This window comes from Dama dama, chromosome 24 (assembly GCF_033118175.1).
Source record: "Dama dama isolate Ldn47 chromosome 24, ASM3311817v1, whole genome shotgun sequence".
NCBI classification, from domain to species: domain Eukaryota; kingdom Metazoa; phylum Chordata; class Mammalia; order Artiodactyla; family Cervidae; genus Dama; species Dama dama.
In genome coordinates, this window is record NC_083704.1 from 8,651,752 (window position 1) to 8,673,104 (window position 21,353).

Below are 21,353 nucleotides of genomic sequence, written 5' to 3' on the forward strand. Positions count from 1 at the left end.
TTGTATTGATTCAATCAATTCAATCAAGATTGTATGTGTGTGTGCTCAGTTGTGTCTTTGTGACCCCAAGGACTATAGCCCAGCAGGCTCCTCTGTCTTTGGGATTTGCCAGGCAAGAATACTGGAGCGGGTTGCTATTTCCTTCTCTAGGGAATATTCCCAACCCAGGGATCAAATCCGTGTCTCTTACTTCTCCTGCATTGTATTGTCAGGCAGGTTCTTTACCACCAGCCCCACCTGGGACACCTACGTACCAGCAATAAATAATTAGGTTATTTATGAAAAGATACCTTTACCAATAGAAATGAATTTAATGAAAGATGAACAGTATCTTGAAGGATACTTAAAAAAAAATGATTTTACTTTTGCTATCTGAATAATGCTGTCCTAATAAAATGTAGTGGGTCCAAGCAACTGCCACTGTGTAATACCACATTACCTCTGTTTGGAAAAGCCTCCTTGTAAGTGGGGCTTCACAGTTCAAACCCATGTTGTTCATGGGTCAACTGTATGGGTTTGAGACTTTAGATATGAACATTTATGGTATAAATTTCCCTGTAAGCACTGCTTCAGCTTTGTCTTACACATTTTGATATGTTGTGCTTTCATTTTCATTCAGGTCAGTGTCTTCTTTTAATTCCTCTTCTGCCTTATGAATTATTTAGCAGCAGGGTATTTTTTAATTTCCAGGTGTCAGGAGATTTTCCTGCTATCTTTCTGTTATTACTGTCTGGTTGACTCCATTCCATTTGGTTTATCTATAGTGTTTTTGAATGTATTTCTTTGACTTTTTTTAGTGGTTGTTTGGAAGATTACCTTATGCATACATAGCTCATCACAATCTAGTTGAATCAACATTTTATCTTTCAAATAGAACATAGATGTCTTACTACCAAAGTTGCTTTACCCTATCCCCTTTACAATGAAGTCATCTTTAATATTCCCTCTGTGTATATTGAGGATGCTATATTTTTTGCTTCTGTCAAAAATAAATTTTAAAACTGAAGAAAAAAATAGTTTACTGTGTTTACCCTTTTTGTTGCCCTTTCTTCATTCCTGTTGTTCTGAGTTTCCTTTTGTTAATATTTCCTTCCTGTATGAATAGCTTCCTCTAGCCATTCTTTTAGAATAGGTCTGCTGGCAGGAAATTAGCTTCTCTTCATGTGATTTGTCTTTATCTTCTTTCCTGAAGAATATTTTCACTGGTTACCGAATTCTTGATTGACAGTGCTTTTCTTTTAGGACTTGAAAATACTATGCCACTTCCTTCTGGCTTCTGTGGTTTCTGATGAGAAATCCTTTTGTCTTTTGAATTTTTGTTCCCCTATATTTCTGATATTTCGATGACTTTTCTTTCTCATTTTCAGAAGTATGGTTTGTCTGGATGTGTATTTCTTTGGGTTTTCAACTGCCTTATTGAATTGACAGGGTTCTGTCTTTTCACTAATTTGGAAAACTTTCAGTCATTGTTTATTCAAATATTTTTTCAGCCTTGCAATTCTTCTTTCCTCTTTTTGAGACTGTGGTAAATTCAATGTTAAATTGTGTTTTGTTTTTTTTTTGTCTTCCAGATTCATGAGCTTCAGTTCATTTTTTAAAAAGCCATTTTCTATTTTATAGCTTTGGAAATTATTATTGAATTATCTTCTAGTCCTCTGACTTTTATGTCATTTCCATTAGATTTTTGTATGTTAATGTTGTGTCTGGAAACTTGCTAAACTCACTTACTAGTTATAGTAACTTTTTATAGCTTCCATTGGATTTTCTATGTAGATGATCATATGACCTTCAATTAACTATGGTTTTATTTCTTTCTTTTCAATCTAGAAGCCTTTTATTTTTCTTGCCTTATTACACTGGCTAGAATACCCAGTATAATGCTTGATAGAAGTGGTAAGAACAGCCTTCTTTAGCTCATTCCCTGTTTTAGGGGGAAACATTCAGTATTTCAGCATTAAATATGATGTCACCAGTAGGTTTTTTCTATAAATGCCATTTATCATGTTGGGGAACTTTCCTTCAGTTCCTACTTTATGGAAGTTTAAATTAGGAATGGATATTGGATTTTTGTCAAATATATTTTCTGTGTCTATTGTGATAACCATGTTTTTTAATATGATGAATTACACTTCTTCATTTGAAAAATAACTCTTACAGTCCTGGGATAAACCCCACCTGGTCATGAAGTATTATCCTTTTTTTTAATTGCTGGATTCAATTTGCTCATCTTTGTTAAGATTTTTACATTAGTATTCATGATGGTATATTGGACTGTAGGTTTCTTGTAATGTCTTTGTCTGACTTTGGTATCGTGATAATGCTGGCTTCAGAGCAGTTTTCTGAAGGAGTTTATGTGGAATTGATATTATTTCTTTCTTAAATGTTTGATCACATTCACCAGTAAGGGCTCTCTGAATCTGGAATTCTTTTGTGAAAAAACTTTTGATTACAGATTCAATTTCTTTAATAGGTATAGGGCTATACTGATTATATGTCCTAATGAGTTAGGTTTGGTTATTTGTGTTTTTCAAGGAATTTGTCTGCTTCATCTTTGTTGTCAAATTTATTGGCCTGCATTTACAAATTAGATACGTTATTATTATATAAAAGGTGTATCATTTCTGATGTTTGTGACTTCTCTTTTCCTGGCTAGAAGTGAAGTGAAGTCACTCAGTCGTGTCCAACTCCTTGCGACCCAGTGGACTGTAGCCCATCAGGCTCCTCCATCCATGGGATTCTCCAGGCAAGAATATTGGAGTGGGTTGCCATTTCCTTCTCCAGGGGATCTTCCCAGCCCAGCGATCGAGCCCGGGTCTCCCGCATTGCAGGCAGACGCGTTACCCTCTGAGCAACCTTCCTGACTAGGTTGTTTATCAATTTTAATAATCTTTTCAAAGAACCAGCTTTGGTTTCATTGCTTTCCTCCATCATTTTGCTTGTTTGATCATTTTGTTTTCCATTTCATTGATTTATACTTCAATTTATATTATTTCTTTTCTTGTGTTTCTTCTATTCTTTTTCTGATTTCTGAAGGCGGGAGCTTAAGTCATTGATTTAAAGACCATCCTTGTTTCCAGTGTAGACTTTTAGTGCTACAAGTTTCTCTACCGGTACTGTTTTAGCTGCATCACAGGAATTTTGATGTGTTACATTTTCTTTCATTTACAAAAACTTTCTAGTTTCCCTTTTCATTTCTGCTTAGACCCATGGATTATTTAGAAGTGTGTTACTTACTTTCCAGATGCTTGGAGATTTTCAAGAGATCTTTCTGTTACTGATTTCTACTTTAATTACACTGGTGTCAGGACACATACTTTGTGTGATTTGAATTCTGTTACACTTATTAAGATTTGTTTCATAGCCCATTCTGTATTTTACCTTGCTAAATATTCAGCTGTTATTGAGTGGAGTATTCTGTAAATGTTACTTGGGTCAAGTTAGTTGATGTTACAGTTTTAATATGTAAATTTAAATGTGTGTTTTCTAATATGCTTTATATATTTCACATTTGTACATCACGGATTCTTTTCTTTTGATCAAAATATGTTCTGTATTACTTCTTGGGGCAAATTTTGTTTTACCAAGAAGGTTACGACAGTATCTTCCATCTGTCAAGCTCTGTGTGATGTAGCCCTCTGTCCACTGGGGTATGGGCTGAGCTGAGCCCAGTGACTTGAAGTCCACAGAAGGTAGCAGAAATGCAGCTGACGGCTCCCCCGACAGGCTCAGAGAGAAGGCTGCTCTCCTTTCCCTTGGTTATCGGTTATCTTGGACTGCTTGCTTCTGCTCATCACCTCCCTGTGGAGGTGATTTGGTTTCTCTTCCTCATTGAACCTGCCCTCAGTCTTCCCAGCCCACATGTCAAGACATATATGTGAAGAAAGAAGTCTTGGAGTAAACCCTCCAGGCCCAGCTTCTGTGGGTTTGAAGTCAAGGTCTGAGGCTGGAGTCTCCCAGACGCAGAAGCAGAGAAGAGTCAGGTCTGCGCCACCTGCCTGAGCTCCTCTCTGGGTTCCATGTGCACGCAGAAGGGTGTTCGTTCTGTGTTCACATTGGATCAGTAGCTTGGCTTGTCTCACTGTTATAAGATCATTTCTTTTTCAGTGAGGTTAAAAGAGAGAAACTTTTCAGTTCCTACACATCTGAAAATATATATTTTCCTCCCACTTTTAAAGTCTTTATTGAATTTGTACAGCATTGCTTCTGTTTCATGTTTTGGTTTTTGAGTCACAGAGCGTGTAGGATCTTAGCTCCCCAACCAGGGATGGAACTCTCAGCTTTCACATTGGCAGGCAAAGTCTTAACCACTGGACCACCAGGGAAGTCACTGAGAATATTTTTAATTTCACTCTTGACTGACTCTGGAATTCTTGGGTATAAAGTAATTCCTTCTCAGAGCCTTGAAGTTATTTCACCATCATTTTCTTGCATCCACATCTTGCCCGTGAAACGTGATGTAAATCTGGTTCTTGTTTCTCTGTGTGTGTGGTGATGTTTTTTTCCCTTTTGAAGCTTTTAGGATTTTTGAGCTTCAGACTTTGATCAGTTAGGTGATCTATGATTTGTTTCTGTCTGGGGGCTCATATCTTTTTATTTGCCTCAGTACATTGATTATATTTATTTGAAAGCCTTATTTTCTGTCTTAAGAGTTGTTTACTTCTTGATTCATTGCAGTGGGCTTCTCCCTTTCACTGTGTTGTCCTTATCAAATTTGGGTGATTCTTGGCTGTTTGGTTATTGCTGATTTTATTTGCTTTTTGAGACGATGCCCCCTTACCCTAGCTGCAAATACTGTATCACTTCATAGCTACATCCAGAGGATGTTGGGGACCAGGAAAAGTTTAGGAGTTCCTGGTCTTAAGTGTCACTAGATACATACTGAGAAACTTGCTCATCTTTTGGAGATAAGTGCCTGTATTTACTTATTTTGCCCATGGTCTGAAGGCAGCAGAAGAGTGACCTACTTTGGCCCCTGCTGTGGTTATTTCGACCACTGATGCTTTGGCTTCCTCTAGGGAAGTCTCCTCTCCGTTTCTGTTGCTTCAGAGTGTGGGGCATGCTTCCCGCTTTTGGCATCAGTTTTTTCCTGGGAAAGAACTCTGGGGATAAGATTGCCTCCTTTAATCTGATCCCACCCACCTTTTGCCTTTCGGAATTTCTGATCATTTGGATTCTGGGAGAATCCTTTTGGGTTTCAGGACTCTCTGGGAATTTGAGGAGCATGCTGGGGGGAGTCTGGAGCAGGAGCCCAGGCCTCTGAGTTCATCTGACTATGGTAGTTGTGTTTGAGACACGCAGACCTTATGTGCTTCGTTTTTCTTTGCAAAGGTAGTTCCACTTTTTCTTCTGCCAGCTCTTTCTTAAGCTACTCATTGTTAGGTGGAGAAACTACTTATGTATGTCTCTTAATCTTGGATCTCTTCATCTACCCTTGGGTCTCAGTATTGATAAAAATTCTCTTCTTATGGATTACATGAATTAAAAAATGATAACGCTTTAGTCTATGACTTTAATTTTGTCAAGACTACATGGAATAGGTCACCAAATAAGTGTTAAAACATAGTTTGCTGAAAGTTTTGGGAAGGTGTTACCTATACCCCTCATGTTTTTTTCTGTTGTATTTAAAACAATGTTCAATAATTTTCAGTGACTTAATAACAGCTTCATGAGGTTATAGAAGAGTTAACTTTTTAATATATTTGCATAGGCTTTTATTTTAAGTAAACCAGAGTGCTTATTTTTCACCTAAACAGGTGGTTTACTTGAGACTTTATTAAATGAGATTTTTTTTTTTTTTCAGAGCAGCATCTCAGACACGTCGAAAAAGATGTTTTGATCCCTAAAATAATGAGAGAAAAGGCCCGAGAGAGATGTTATGAACAAGTTCAAGGTAAGATTCAAATATTCATATAAAGATCAAATATGTTTTTTATAATATGATCTGAATTTAATCCTTAGCCTCAGAATGAAGTAGTCAGTGAATTAATATGTATGAACTGGTTCTCTCCCTTTCACTAAGATACCAGTATTTCAGCTTTCAGAACTTACAAGCAGTGTTCATTTACAATTTAAAAATATTCTCCCAAATTCTCAGTAAAGAACATTTTCTCCCCCAGATGTACAGTTATAGAGAAAAAACTTGCATCTGTATTTTGGAGAAACAAGTTATTCTGGTGATTTTGATAGGGAAAGAAGAAATGTCAAATGTAATGTATACCTATTTCTCCTCTGTCAACATATTAATATAGGAATCAATTCTAAGATGATTTCTTTGGCATCGTTGCTATTATTGAATTATGAATGGAATTGCAGTAGTAAATACAGTGAGTCTGATTTTTAAAAATTTTTCTATACTTTACAATTTTAAGTGGAAGGTATTGATGTAAATGCATGTACTGGGCACCCACATGTGCCTGTGTTCTTTGGAAAATACTTTTTAACATGAAGTATTCCTGTATGCTATAAATCTAGAGATACATTGTTGATTAATATGGGTAATTAGAAAAGCCATGCAGTATCACTGTAGAAATGTCTTGCAGTAACAGTCTACCTCCTAGAATGGCCGTGTCAGAGAAGCAGTGGCAAAGTCTTGCAGACATGGACATCCCCCGGCTTTCCTTTTCCCTCTCCTTGGGCCTTTGCTGAGGGACCGTAGTTAGGCCAGGAGGGGCTGACCGACTGCAGTTCCCTCCACGTTTCTCAGCAGTTGTATCAGCTGTAGTTTTGGGACTATGTCAGGAGCATTTGGGTGTCAGGCACATTCTTGTCCCTCACATGCTGTCTCCTTAGAGAATAACCTCTGGGACTGATGGATAAAGACAATAAAAGAGTAATTCCTCAGAATCAACACTGTGTGATGATCATCTCTTTTTCTTAAAGGACTCATTATGAGCTATTCCCATTTTAAATCTATCTATAAATTAGGTTTGAGTTAAATCCATCTGTAAACAAGCTTATTAATAAATTATCAGCAATTTATCAGTATCATTTGATGGTCTTGCTTTCATTATGAATTAGCTGTCTGATTGGAGCACCTTCCCTCCCCCCGCCCTAGATGTCAGGAGAAGTTGCTTCGTTGGCACCTGCCATGGGATTCAGTACACACCATGGAACATGCTCATGGTCTCAAGAAGTAATCTTCTATCCGCCTCACAGATCCTGATTCTGGTGATGGAGGAGAAAACTTAAAAATGGATAATAAAATTGTAGGGTTAACTTTTCACTACCAGGAAGATTATTTACTTTTTACTGATGTATTGGTTCAAAATTATAAACATTAGTTGTACTTACTCTATTTTGTGGGTCTGCCCTGGTATTCAGCTGGTGAAAGAATTTGCTTGCAACACAGGAGACCCCGGTTTGATCCCTGGGTCAGGAAGATCCCCTGGAGTATTCTTGCCTGGAGAATCCCGTGGACAGAGGAGCCTGGCAGGTCCCACTTTATGGGGTTGCAAACAATCAGACACAACTGAGTGACTTTCACTTTATTCTCTTTTGTAACATGTTATTCTGATACTTAGAATGAAAGCTAGCCAACTCAGTTACAGACTGTTTACTCTCATGATTCAGGTGAAAGTGCAAAATGGTCGAGTTTGGGTTTTAGAACTACCTTTGCTTTGCTCTTGGACAATGAAACTTTGTCTTTGTCCTTTGAAATGAAAGAACTAGAGTATAACTTGAAAAGGTTTATTTGTGTTAGGCACCTACTACTTTGTAATGGTACAGAAAAAATATTTAATTTTGCTTCTTTATCAAAACTTAAGATGCTTACAGTGTTAATGTTAAGGTTTTCTTTCTTTTTTTATTTAATATACTTAAAATCCTTTGAAGACTGAAAGCACCTTGAAATTTGAGGTTCATTTGAGCTATTTCAATGCGTTTATCCCCAATAGCACATGTTATAACAAATGATCTTTGAGTGTTTGGACTTTTATAATCATATATTGATTTTTTTTTCTTTTAGGCCATATGGTCCAAAACGGTATTTTAGAATCTAAAATTGATTATTTTATAGAGAATGATCTTGCTGTTTAACCAGGTGAGTTAGGAGAGCACGTACACTGGTATTGCTCAGGCAGGAGTAGAACAACTCCATTTAAACTGAACAAAAAGGCATGATGTAGAATCAGGAGACTTCCATTGTGGTTTATTTACTGTTTATAGCCTTTGCTTTATTACATAATTATAGGATTCTATTTAAAAGCATTATGCATCCTAATTGTATAGTTCTCAGATAAAGATATAGGAATTCTAATAAATGATCTGACTTTCTTTTAAATGCCTAAAACAGATTATGTCAGAAAGCTTTTCTGTTTGATTTTTTTTTTTTTTTTTCCCTATGTCATTTCAACCCGGCTGATCATAAGAATTGGGTCAGGCTGCCAGCAACTTAGGTTTGTGAAGGGAATGGAACAGCTTTCCCAGTGACAAAGAGAAATGAAATCACTTTCAATGAAAAAAAAGAGATGCCTCATTATAGTCAGCAACAGCAGTTATTGACAGCTACACTTCCTATTAACAAGGAGCATTTAACTAAGAGTTTGGCTGTTGGATCTTTGGACTTGATCTAATTTGCCAGCATTAATTAGTTTCTTTTGAACACAGACACTTGGTGCTCACAGCTATAGATTTGCAGGGCTAATTAGGATAGAAAATGGAACAGAATGGGGTAAGGCATTAACCTTCAACCATTACCAGCTGGGACACTGATAAAGACCACAGGGTCCAAATGCTCCTATTGATGTGAAGAGCACCCTAATGAATATCAATTTCAGCCAGGTTGCTATATTCTTACTAGTTCTCTCTTCATTATAAGTTTTAACCAGCTTTCCCGATCCCGTCATTATCTGTCTCTGCACAACTGGGTTTTACTCTACACAGCTTCAGTTGTTGTTGCACACTTCACCTTCTGTTTAAACACAATTAAAATTTGTCTTAAGTAGTGGATAATGTTTAGAATGTTCCATGGTTACATCCCCTATTGCTTCTAAAATTTGACTTTTACCTATAATTACATGATTCTAATTCTGCAGTTCATTATTTATAAAGTCATGGTAACTTCACCATTGCCATATAATGAAAATTATAACCTGAAACAAGAAAATCTCAGCTTCATGGTAACAATTAAGCAGTGTTTGTATTAAACGGGGGTCAACCTGAGAATCTTTGTCTTTGTAAAATAGATATACTTCTTTGTTTCTTTTTGAAGAGAAAACAAATGCACATCACCTTTTCCCTTAGAACTTAGTTTTGATTTGATGAGTAAAGATGGCTTGGCTTGGTGATTAAATACAGAATTGAGAATCCCAGTCTTACTATTACATAAACTTTCACAAGATGATAGACTCTGTTGGTAGAGCATACATCAAAAGAACGGCATTTGCACAGTTCATTTAAATAGAAAACTCAGCTTTATAATGTTCTTCTTTTGCCAGTGGTGTGAGTAGCACTGAATAGAACCACTAAAATAAATGAACAAAGTAATGATGAGGGCTGAGTGTACTGGGGGTGAACAGAAGGAAAACTCTTGAATGGCTGGTCTCTGCCTTTCTCCCCACTATGTCCCCACCTCCCAAAGGCCAAAACAGCAATCCCCTTCTACCAAGTGCGGTGGTGGAGTCACTGCTGCTTCTTGAGTCTGCGACGTACCAGCTTGTGCTGTCTCAGGGGGATGGTTTGATGACCTCTGGGGGTTACTTTTCACTGTGTGACTTTTTCTACACGCTTGACTCTTCACTGATTTAATGATCTATATTTTCTATGTTAGTAATATTTTTAAGAATATTATTTGTCATATATATTGGTAAAGTATGCATTCTATTATATGTTTTTTAATAGATCCTTCATAAGAGGAAGAGTCACTGAATTGCTGTGTTTTGTAAAAATTCATTGTATTTCTTTGCTTTTTTGAAATGCATAATTAGTGTTTTATAATAATGTCTCTGTTGACTAAAGAAGTTTGCCTTAAAAATAGTGCATGCGTGTGCTAAGTTGCTTCAGTTTTGTCTGACTCTTCATGATTTTGTGGACTGTAGCCCGCCAGGCTCCTCTGTCCATGGAATTCTCCAGGCAAGAATACTGGAGTGGGTAGCCATGCCTTCCTCCAGGGAATCTTCCCGACCCAGGGGTCAAACCTGTGTCTCTTAGTCTCCTGCATTGGCAGGCGGGTTCTTTACCACTAGCGCCACCTAGAAAGCAAGAACCGTTTTTTGTTTTTGCTGTGACAGATCAAGACCAGTAAAGGACTTGGATATCAGCGGTGGCCTGGAACTTTCTTTAGCCTGGATATGTTCTCCTACTCTCTGACTCTTTTCATCCCTTGCACCTTTTACGGTATTGCAGTGTTTCCTTTGAATCAGTGTTTTTGTGGCTGTCTTTTTCATCCTTTGGCCAATAGGTAGCATTGGTTCTAAAGGAATTGTAAGAAGTTTAAGGGCATGGATTGTTTATTTGACACATCACAGAACTGTTGTCAAATAACAGAATCTTGATAAAAATGCCTGTCCTCTTTATCAGTCACATACAACTGAAATATGTTGCATTTTACTGAATTCCAAAGGTAGATGAATTAACAAAAGGGGAACTTCAAATTAAGAATGCCTAGGATATTCTTCAGGGTCTTTGCAGGCAGAGAACTATCAAGGCATCATTAAAACTGATCAGAGGGCTACAGACTATAAATGGTCAAAGTAATCATTCTTTCCAACTCTGTTACTTGAACCTGCCCCAGATTTCCTACTGGTTGTTTGAATTGTACCTGTATTATCACATAATGTTTTTGCCATATAATTAGTACCAATGTTAACTCACACTGAAATGGAGATGCAACGCATCTTTAGACTGGTTTGGGTCTGTTAGGAGGATGAGATATAAGATCATCCAATCTGATGAATATCTGTTACGTATAAGAGTGTGTTGTGTAGTCTGAGAAGCATAAGGAGATCTAAGGCACGAGTCCTCTCTTTGGACCTTCTCTGGACGGTGTCAGTTCCCGAGGCCACCCTGGGCTTAGTGCTTTCCGACGAAGATTCACTGTCGTGAGCGTACAGCCATGCTCATGGCTAAGATTTGTCGGAGCAGAACCAGCCCAGGGAAGAGGCTCCCGGGATGAAGGTGAGAGGAAGCCAAGCACGAGCTTCCTCAAGCTCTTACTCAGTAGAGTCGGTCAACTTGAGCTTAACTCTTCTGTGGCCAAACTGTGGGGACATGTGACATGCTGCCTCTGGGGAGACTCACCAGCAGCTCAGGGAGCTGGTGATGTGGCAGCTTCGCATAGCATGTACCGAAATGTCAGACTCCCAGAAGAAAGCAGGTGTGGAGCACAAGCCACATGGTTTACCCGGATGGTTGAGGTGCCGGGAGCGGCTCTGCCAGTTAGGGAATAGTGAGAGTTCTCCCCAGATCCAGGTCTGACACAGCGAAGGGTCAGCCTTGGAAGCACTTCTTTCTAAGGAGTGCAGTCATGGCAACTCTTTCTTGCACATGGACACAGCAAAAGTCATGATGTCTAATAACTGTATTATTGTTATTTTTTGGTCATGCCACGTGGCAGGCGGGATCTTGGTTCCCCAACCGTGGATGGAAACTGCACCCCCTGCTGTGGAAGTGCAGAGTCGTAACCACTGGGCCACCAGAGAAGTCCCTGTGTTTAGTAACTTTCTAATACTTAAATAATTTTGTTTAATTAAAGTTATTGTGTATGCCGATTGGGCTTGGTGTCATGCCAGTGGAATCCTGGGTAGTAGACCTCTGTCAGTCACAAATCCAGCTGAATGATTTTTAAAACAACTGAGCAGAGTGTTTGATGGTCGTGACTCGCTGACTTAGCAGTTCTTGGTCACACTCATTGATTCACACTTCTGTTGTAGGACTCATGATTGTCTTGACTTAAGATGGTCTTGTTTCTGAATAACGGCAATTTTATAATGAAATTATTTTATTTAAACTTGGACATCAGTACTCTTGAATAAAATGGCAGTTCTTATTTCACAAAGAAAGCTGCAATGTATTTGTTTTAGGAGTTAAGCTAAATCTTTAAATGACTCAATTAGCAGGGAATATTGTTAGGGCAGATGAATTTAGTATTTTTTTCCTTTTCTTTTGGCTGCACCCTGCAATGTGTAGGATATTAGTTTCCCTACCAGGGATCACACCTGCACCTGCTCAGTGGAAGGGGAGAAGATGCTTAATCACTGGATCGCCAGGGAAGTGCTGAATTTAGTATTTCAACAACTGATTTGTGCAACTTATCTCCGAAGGCTTAAGAGTGAGAAGTCTACATTTTGAACACAAAGCCAAAAAATTTCATTGCTTGGAACTTAGAAATATTGTTAAAATGAGTAAATAATATAAAATATGAGTTATAGCTATTTCTATCAGTACTTCATTAACAAGTTTGTGTTATTTTCCTAGATTTCTTAGCTGTTCAACTTTCAAATATTTTGCCATAATAGACTTAAATCCTGACATCTTATGTGCAATTAATCCAAACTTAACTGTGGTCTTTAAACAGTTCCATGCCTTGTTTATAAAATCTGAATATGAGATCACACTTCATTGAAGCTACCTGATGATTTTGAGTTGTGATTGCGATTCTTTCCAGATAATCACAGACTAATACTCACAGCCAGTTATATTTTGGCTAGATACATTCTCATAAGAATCTTATATGTCCGTGTAAAGATAAATAAGGGGAAATTTGGCTTGTACAAACTCTGGAATATGTTAAGTTGATAGATGTAGAACTATTTAAAGCATAAACAGTTTTTTGGGGGATGGTCTAGAATTTGTAGCCCATCCTAAAAGAAATCAGTCCTGAATATTCATTGGAAGGATTGATGCTGAAGCTGCAACGCCAATCCTTTGGCCACCTGATGCACAGAACTGGCTTATTTGAAAAGACACTGGTGCTGGGAAAGATTGAAGGCAGAGGAGAAGGGGATGACAGAGGATGAGATGGTTGGATGGCGTCACCGACTCAATGGATGTGGGTTTGAGTAAGCTCTGGGAGTTGGTGATGGACAGGGAAGCCTGGCATGCTGCACAGTCCATGGGGTTGCAAAGAGTTGGACACAACTGAGTGATTGAACTGAACTAAACTGATAATATATAAGAGAGATAAACAGTATTTTTTTGGTTTTATGACAAGTTATTGATTTCATTTAAGGTGTCAGTATGTGGAAACAGTGTTGTCGTGTTTCCATGAAGCAAACCTGAACTCAGGTGTTATGGAGCACAGTTGTAGCCTAGTGGGTCTTTCCCAGTTCATTTTTGTGGTTTACTCTTTCGGGGGGTGCAAGTGTAGAGTAAATCCTAAGTCACAGAAGAAGTTCTAAATAGAAATGATTTCTTATAATTTACTCAAATTGTTCAGTAGATACAACAGAAGTTTTGTTCTGAGGCTCAGAAACAAGTTTATCTGGCATCATATTTTAATATATTGGTTGTCTCCAAAGTGTTATATACTATTTGCATATATTTTAGTGTTTGTTAATTTTTACATGACTAAGATATATTTTTACAAAGCAAAACAGAATTTTCAGATTCCCTTAAGCACTTGCATGGACCTTTGGGGTTATATGGAACATAGTCATTCAAGAGTATTTACTGAGTATTTCCGACGTGTTCCTCACCATTATATGAACAGTCAGTAAAACAGACAAAAATATTTGCCCTTATAATTCTTAGATTTCAGTGAAGGAAGGTGGTGAATACCATAAGTTATTGTGAAAATCTAAGTGATCTAGAGAGTAATGAAGTTGGGTCAGAGCAGTGAGGATGCCGATGTTAGACGGGGCTGCAGTTTTTAGTAGGTGGTCAGTGTAGGTCGCACCAAGAAGGTGACATTTGGACAGAATTCTCGTAGGAGGTGAAAAGGTGAAACACACAGACATCTCTGGGAGGAGCGGTGTGAACAGAGGGGTGGCACCTGGGAAGAGGCAGACTCCGTAGGCGTGGCTGGCACGTTGAGGGGCGCTAGAGAGGTCCTTGTGGTTAGGGTGGGAGGTAAGAGTTCAGGAGGGGGACGAGCGCAGAATCAGGGTCTTGGGGCACTGAGGAGCCAAGTGAGGGGCCGCGATGCCTTAGAGCAGTGCGGGGAGATGGGTCTGATGTGCGAAGCGCCGCAGCCCTCCCTGCTGCATTCGGAGTGGGTGGGTCAGGGCGGGCGCTAAGCGGGGCTGTGAGGGATGTGAGTGTGATGGTCCCGCGGACAAGGTGCTGGAGCAGAGGGTGGGGCCAGTGAGCAGGCCTGGGGTGTGTGTGGAGACGGGTTGCGAGAGAACAGGTAACGGATGGACCTGTGGTTAACGGAGGTGGGAAACCTGCATGTCGAGAAGTTTGATGATTTTATTTTCGTTTCTGGCAATTGACAGACTGGGAGTTTGGACACGTGAACTCTGAGGTGTCTGGTAGACATCTAAGTTTGAAGCCACTACATTAGACAGGGGTGAAAATTCATCACTCTTTTCAAGGGAAATGGATATTTACCCAGTTGTGGTGGGTCTGGTATGTTTCTAAGGCTTTTGTGTAAGTTCTTTTAGTATAGTTTGACACATGGTGTTGACTTAGTGATAAAAACTGACACTTTTATTCCTTGGTTCTGAGATGCCACCTGGAGCACTTTCCTTCCAGAGTGAACCGTGGCTACGCTGCTGTGTTTACTCAGCACCCTCGGTAGTGCTGCTGGCCTTGGTACTGGTGCTGGGTACCTGGACTCACCCTCCAGTGGAGAAGCCGAATTAGCCATTTGTGTCACATGACATGTCGCCAAGGGTGGCGATTATGGCGCCTCTGTGCTGACTCTAATAGTTTGTAAGTGTGCCCAGCATGGTGGTGTGGTGTCTGCCAGGAGTGGCGGGTTTTTTAGGCGATGATACACTTTGTCCAGTACTTGTCCTTTCAGCCTACATGCTAAGTTTATTTGTAGTTACTGCTTTTTAATTCTGGTTCGTGTTCGCTATGCATATACTATTTATCTCAGACTTCACCTAGATTGAAAAGTTATTTTCTTCCAGTAGCACAAGTAATTTTTATTATTCACTTCATTTTGTACACTTCCAATGCTGTTTTCCGTAGCACTCTTTTTGGGGGGTGTAGCCCTACATATGTAAACTGTAGACCATTTATTTACTCGTTAAAAATGCGGTCATACTCACATGGTATAGTAATTTGGATTATGTGTTGAACTTAAATGTTTTATTTTTATAACTTATAATTAATAGTATCTCCTTTTTTGATGTTTAGTTTTGACTAAAATTGAAAGTCTTCCTGATTTTCATTACCCTAGTAATCTTATGGAAAATACACTCAAAATATTATGTGCTAATTAATGGTTGATTTTAGGAAGGATTGTTAGCAAATCTGAACATGTTTATTTATCATGTGAACTTTAAAAAAACATGATGTAAAATTGTGTACATAATTTAAGCCTAATTATAACAAAATGATAGATGCATATAGAAAAAAACATTCAAAGCTTAATAAGTATCTGGAAACGTGGGAAGGAAGAAGGTGGATCGTAAGTTATTTCTTTTCCTATGTGTAGTTTTTTTTCATATTCTCCAAAGCGTTATGTTTTTACATTACTTTCTTGAAATAAACTTACGCCCTGTATGTGCAAATTGTAAGTGTGTAGCTTGATGAATTACGATGTAGCAAACATGCCTTGTCACCACTGTTGAAGTCAAGAGACAGAAATGACCAGAAGCCACTTTCTCTGTGTTCCCTCCCAGTCACTGTCCTTTTCCTCTTCCCAGAAGGGAGCCACTGTTTTGACTGAGGACTGTACAGATTAATTTGCATGTGTTTTAATTTAAACGGAGTCGTATGGTATGTGTTGTTTTGTGCCTCACTTCTTTTACTAAACTTTGTGAGATTCACCCGTGTTCTTGCATGTAGTAACAGTCCTTCATTTTCATGTCATGTGGTACCATGATGTGAATGTGGTGTTCCTCCATTCTGCTCTGATAGAGATTTAGGTCATTCTTGGTTTTATGCAAATAATTCTCCTATAAACATTTTTGTTCATGTTCTTTGGTACCTGTGTACATGTATTTCTATTATTTATATACTTAGTAATGGGATTTCTGGGCCCTATAATGTGCATGATAGACTTCCAAATAACTGGAAACACATACACCCAACTTTTAAAAACAACCCATGAAGGAGTATGGGAGGAAGAGGGTGGATTATGGGTGATTTTTAAATTTTCATAGGTTGTTCTCCATAATGAACATATATTGCTTAAAAAATAAACCTATAAAAACTCACTGTATATTTTATAATACAGTAAAGCTATAAATATATAAAGAGTAAATTTTTCCATATGTTCTATAAACATATAGAAAGATCATAAACTAGGAAAATATTTCTAACATGTGTGACAAATATTTGATATCCTTAGTATATAAAGATGTACTACCCATGAAGAATCAGTGAATATCCAGTTTAAAAAAAACAAGAAGAGCAGAGGACACAAAGTTTCTTTCTGATAAATATAAATTTCTGATAAAGTACATATTAGTAAATATATTCTCACTTTCAGTGGGTTAATTGAAAACCACACCCAGTATGTAATCTGTGAACTTGATATGATTTAAAAATTCTTAATGGAGACTTTCTGCTTCTGACCTGGCCTAATAAGCTCTATCACACACATCCTTCTGTAGAAAACAATATAAACTATGAACAAAATTTAAAGAGAACCATCTGAAGGCCTTGGAGGGTAAATAGGAACAGATGGAATTCAAAGGGGAGTGGAACATTGATGTTTGACTGAGGGGAGGCTGAGACAGACCAAAACAAAAACACGTTGGTCTTACTGGTTTGAAGAACCAAACACAGAGTTTGGTATAACTGCAAGCCCTGGGAAGTTTGTGTTTGTACGTGGGGGAGAAGGGGCGAGCATAAACCCCAAGGATCGAGCCGGAGAAGAGCAGCCTCACGCTGTGTGCACGAGCTCCGCTCAGTCCTGAGCTTCATGTGGGGCACATTCCAAGCAGCTCAGCGAAGGCGGAAGGATCTGAACCAACATTCAGACTCTGCTCACTGTACATTGGTGGGGAGATAGGCTTCTGCAGTTTGAGTTCTGTGAAGAAAATTGACTGTTTAAAGGAAAAAGGAAAAAAAGAATCTTGAGACAGACAGAACAAGGATCCAAACTTTTTACATGATATCATTTATAGCATTCATGATCAATGTGAAATTATTCAGTGTACACAGAGACAGGAAAATATGACGGGTTCTTAAAAGAAATCAGCAGAGGCTAACTTTAGGATTGCTAAAATGTTGGAATTGGCAGACAGGGATATTACCTCAGCTGTTGTAATTGTTTAAGTATGTGACGGAGAGTATGGTTGCAATGAATAAAAAGGAAATCTTAACAGAATCTGAAGCAAAAAAGACCCAAATCAAAATTATAGAACTGAAATATCTGGTATAGAAAACCGTAGAATAAAAATGGCAGAAGGAGTGATGAATATAGCGATAGACCAGTAGATATATTCAATCTTAAGAACAGAGAGAAAAGATTAAAAATGATGAGCAGAATCTCAGGGACCTGTAGGAACATAAGAATGATAACCTTTAAGTAATAGGAACTGCCTACTTACCAGAATGGCTACACTGAAAACACTGACAGCATTCAATAAACATAGACCTGCCCCTGACCCAGCGATGCTACCCAGAAGAAATGAAACATGTTTCCTCCCCATACAGTTAATACATACAGTAGCTCATTCAGATAGCCCCAAACTGAAAAAACCCAGGTATCTCTCAGAAGGAGAAAGGGTAGGCTCTGGAGTACTTATGGGTACTGTTCAACAGTAAAATGGAGCATACTGGTGTTACGCACAGTAGCATAGATGAATCTCAAACTGTCATTCTGAATGGAATGTAAGTATGAGAGTACACACTCTTTAAAAATACTGTGTTCTAGAACAGGCAATGTTTGGACAGTGTTCTGGAACAAGTCCCACTAATCTAAATGATGGTTGAATAGCCAGTTTAAGAAATGAGCAAAGGACACAAAATTTCTTTCCGATAAATCACATATAAATTTCCGAGTGCATATTCACTTCAGTCTCTCAGTTGTGTCTGACTCTTTGCGACCCCATGGACTGCAGCGCGCCAGGCCTCCCTGTCCATTACCAACTCCCGGAACTTATTCAAACTCATGTCCATTGAGTCAGTGATGCCATCCAACCATCTCATCCTCTGTCGGCCCCTTCTCCTCCAACTTTCAGTCTTTCCCAGCATCAGGGTCTTTTCCAGTGAGTCAGTTCTTTGCATCACGTGGCCAAAGTATTGGAGTTTCAGCTTCAACATCAGTCCTTCCAATGAACACCCAGGACTGATATGCTTTAGGATGGACTGGTTGGATCTCCTTGCAGTCCAAGGGACTCTCAAGAATCTTCTCCAGCACCACAGTTCAAAAGCATCAATTCTTTGGCACTCAGCTGTCTTAATAGTCCAACTCTCACATCCATACATGACTACAGGAAAAACTGTACCTTTGACTAGATGGACCTTTGTTAACTAAGTAATGTCTTTACTTTTTAATATGCTCTCTATTTTGGTCATAGCTTTTCTTCCAAGGAGTAAGCGTCTTTTAATTTCATGGCTGCAATCACCATCTGCAGTGATTTTGGAGCCCCCCAAAATAAATCCTGACACTGTTTCCACTGTTGCCCCATCTACTTGCCATGAAGTGATGGGACCAGATGCCATGATCTTCATTTTTTGAATGTTGAGTTTTAAGCCAACTTTTTCACTCTCCTCTTTCACTTTCATCAAGAGGCTCTTTAGTTCTTGTTTGCTTTCTGCCATAAGGGTGGTGTCATCTGCATATATTTGAGATTATTGATATTTCTCCCGGCAATCTTGAATCCAGCTTGTGCTTCATCCAGCCCAGCATTTAGCATGATGTACCCTGCATATAAGTTAAATAAGCAGGGTGACAGTATACAGCCTTGATGTACTCATTTCCCAATTAGGAACCATTCTGTTGTTCCATGTCCGGTTCTAACTGTTGCTTCTTGGCCTGCATACAGATTTCTCAGGGGGCAGGTAAGGTGGTTTGGTATTCCCGTCTCTTGGAGAATTTTCCACAGTTTGTTGTGATCCACACAGTCAAAGGCTTTGGTGTAGTCAATAAAGCAGAAGTAGATGTTTTTCTGGAACTCTCTTGCTTTTTTGATGATCCAGTGGATGTTAGCAATTTGATCTCTGGTTCCTCTGCCTTTTCGAAATCCAGCTTGAACATCTGGAAGTTCATGGTTCACATACTGTTGAAGCCTTGCTTGGAGAATTTTGAGCATTACTTTGCTAGCATGTGAGATGAGTGCAATTGTGCGGTAGTTTGAGCATTCTTTGGGATTGGAATGAAAACTGACCTTTTCCAGTCCTGTGGCCACTGTTGAATTTTCCAAATTTGCTGGCATTTTGAGTGCAACACTTTCACAGCATCATCTTTTAGGATTTGAAATAGCTCAACTGGAATTCCACTAGCTTTGTTTGTAGTGATGCTTCCTAAGGCCCACTTGACTTTGCTTTCCAGGATGTCTGGCTCTAGGTGAGTGATCACACCATCGTGATTATCTGGGTCGTGAAGATCTTTTTTGTATAGTTCTTCTGTGTATTTTTGCCACCTTTTCTTCATATCTTCTGCTTCTGTTAGGTCTATACAATTTCTGTCCTTTATTCTGTCCTTTATACTAATAGCTGAGTAAACAAGAGACGCTAAAGGCAAAGGAGATAGCAAAAGATATACCCATTTGAATGCAGAGTTCCAAAGAATTACAAGAGGAGAGGGATAAGAAAGTCTTCAATGATCAATGCAGTGATCAATGCAAAGAAATAGAGGAAAACAATGGAATGCTAACGACTAGAGATCTCTTCAAGAAAATTAGAGATACCAAGGGAAAATTTCATGCAAAGATGGGCTCAATAAAGTACATATTGTTAACCATAATATTAAATATGCTCTCACTTTGAGTGGGTTAATTGCAAACCACACCCAGTATGTAACTAATAAACTTGATATGACTTCCAAATTCATAAGACAGACTTAACTGCTAGGGGACAGGTTCTGATTAGAAAGGAACATTAAAGCAACATTCTGGAGTGATTTTAATGTTTTGTGCTTTGATTTGCATTGTACAGGTGTACGCTTTTGTTGAGTACTGTATTTAAGATTTATTTCACTATGTATACATGTCATCGACTAAGAAAAATATGGAACTGTGATCATGCCCATCATGAAGTAAGTGGTAAGAAAATGTATATGGGGTATAACGTTAGTGAGGCTCTGGAGAAGCAATTTCTACACTGCTGGCTTAGAATATAGATCAGCATGATGTCAGCAAAAGAGTTGGTAAATATTTTAAAAAATTAACAGAGATCCCTAAATATGGCTTCTCCGTTTGTGTGAAGGCAATGATCAGAGATGTGCCATAGTGTTGGGTGTGATATAAAATTCTGTCAAAAAGTTTGACGTCAAGAGTTTACTGGTTATAGAGATTATGTTATCAGAAGTGATGATATACACATTGTGATTCTGCGATCATAATGATTCATTTTCAATATGACAGAGTGGCATACTAAGTGATTCTCATCAAGGGTCTCTGGTCTGCAGTGGTCAGCTCCTGCCCTCTGCCTGTCTCTCTCGCTGGAGCACAGCCATGCCCATTTTCTTAGGTATTACCTGTGGCCCCCCTCAGGCTGCTGGAGTAGATCGAAGTAGTTGCAGCAGAGACAATACAGCTCACAAAGCCTGAAAAATTTACCATGAACTTCTTTGCTGAAAAAATTTCCTAATCCCTTGTTTGTCTGCATGCATGTGATTGTGTCCAACTCTCTTTGACCCCATGGATATAGCCCACTAGGCTTCTCTGTCCGTGGGATCATCCTGGGCAAGAACAGTGGAGTGGGTTGCCATATCCTGCTCCAGGGGAATCTTCCCAACCCAGGGATTGAACCTGCATCTCCTGCACTGACAGGTGGATTCTTTACCTCTGTGTCACCTGGGAAGTACAATCCCTGGTTTAATTAGATAAAAATTTTAAAACTATGGAAGGCCTTGCCAAAAGTAACTAATTCCATAAATTCTTCTGTGCCCTTCAGTTCAGTTCAGTTCAGTTCAGTGGCTCAGTCGTGTCCGACTCTTTGCGACCCCGTGAATCGCAGCACGCCAGGCCTCCCTGTCCATCACAAACTCCCGGAGTTTACTCAAACTCATGTCCATCGAGTCGGTGATGCCATTCAGCCGTCTCATCCTCTGTCGTCCCCCCTTCTCCTCCTGCCCCCCATCCCTCCCAGCATCAGGGTCTTTTCCAATGAGTCAACTCTTTGCATGA

At 39.0% G+C, this 21,353-nt stretch overlaps 1 protein-coding gene across 1 annotated transcript in view; it reads left to right on the plus strand.

Moving 5' to 3' along the window:
- CMC1 (C-X9-C motif containing 1) overlaps positions 1-21,353 on the plus strand; it is a 77,059-nt gene that overhangs the window by 18,797 nt on the left and 36,909 nt on the right. Inside the window, exon 2 of the mRNA XM_061127652.1 lies at positions 5,801-5,890. Coding sequence (XP_060983635.1) covers positions 5,801-5,890 — 90 coding nt within the window. The remainder of the gene's footprint in view (positions 1-5,800; positions 5,891-21,353) is intronic.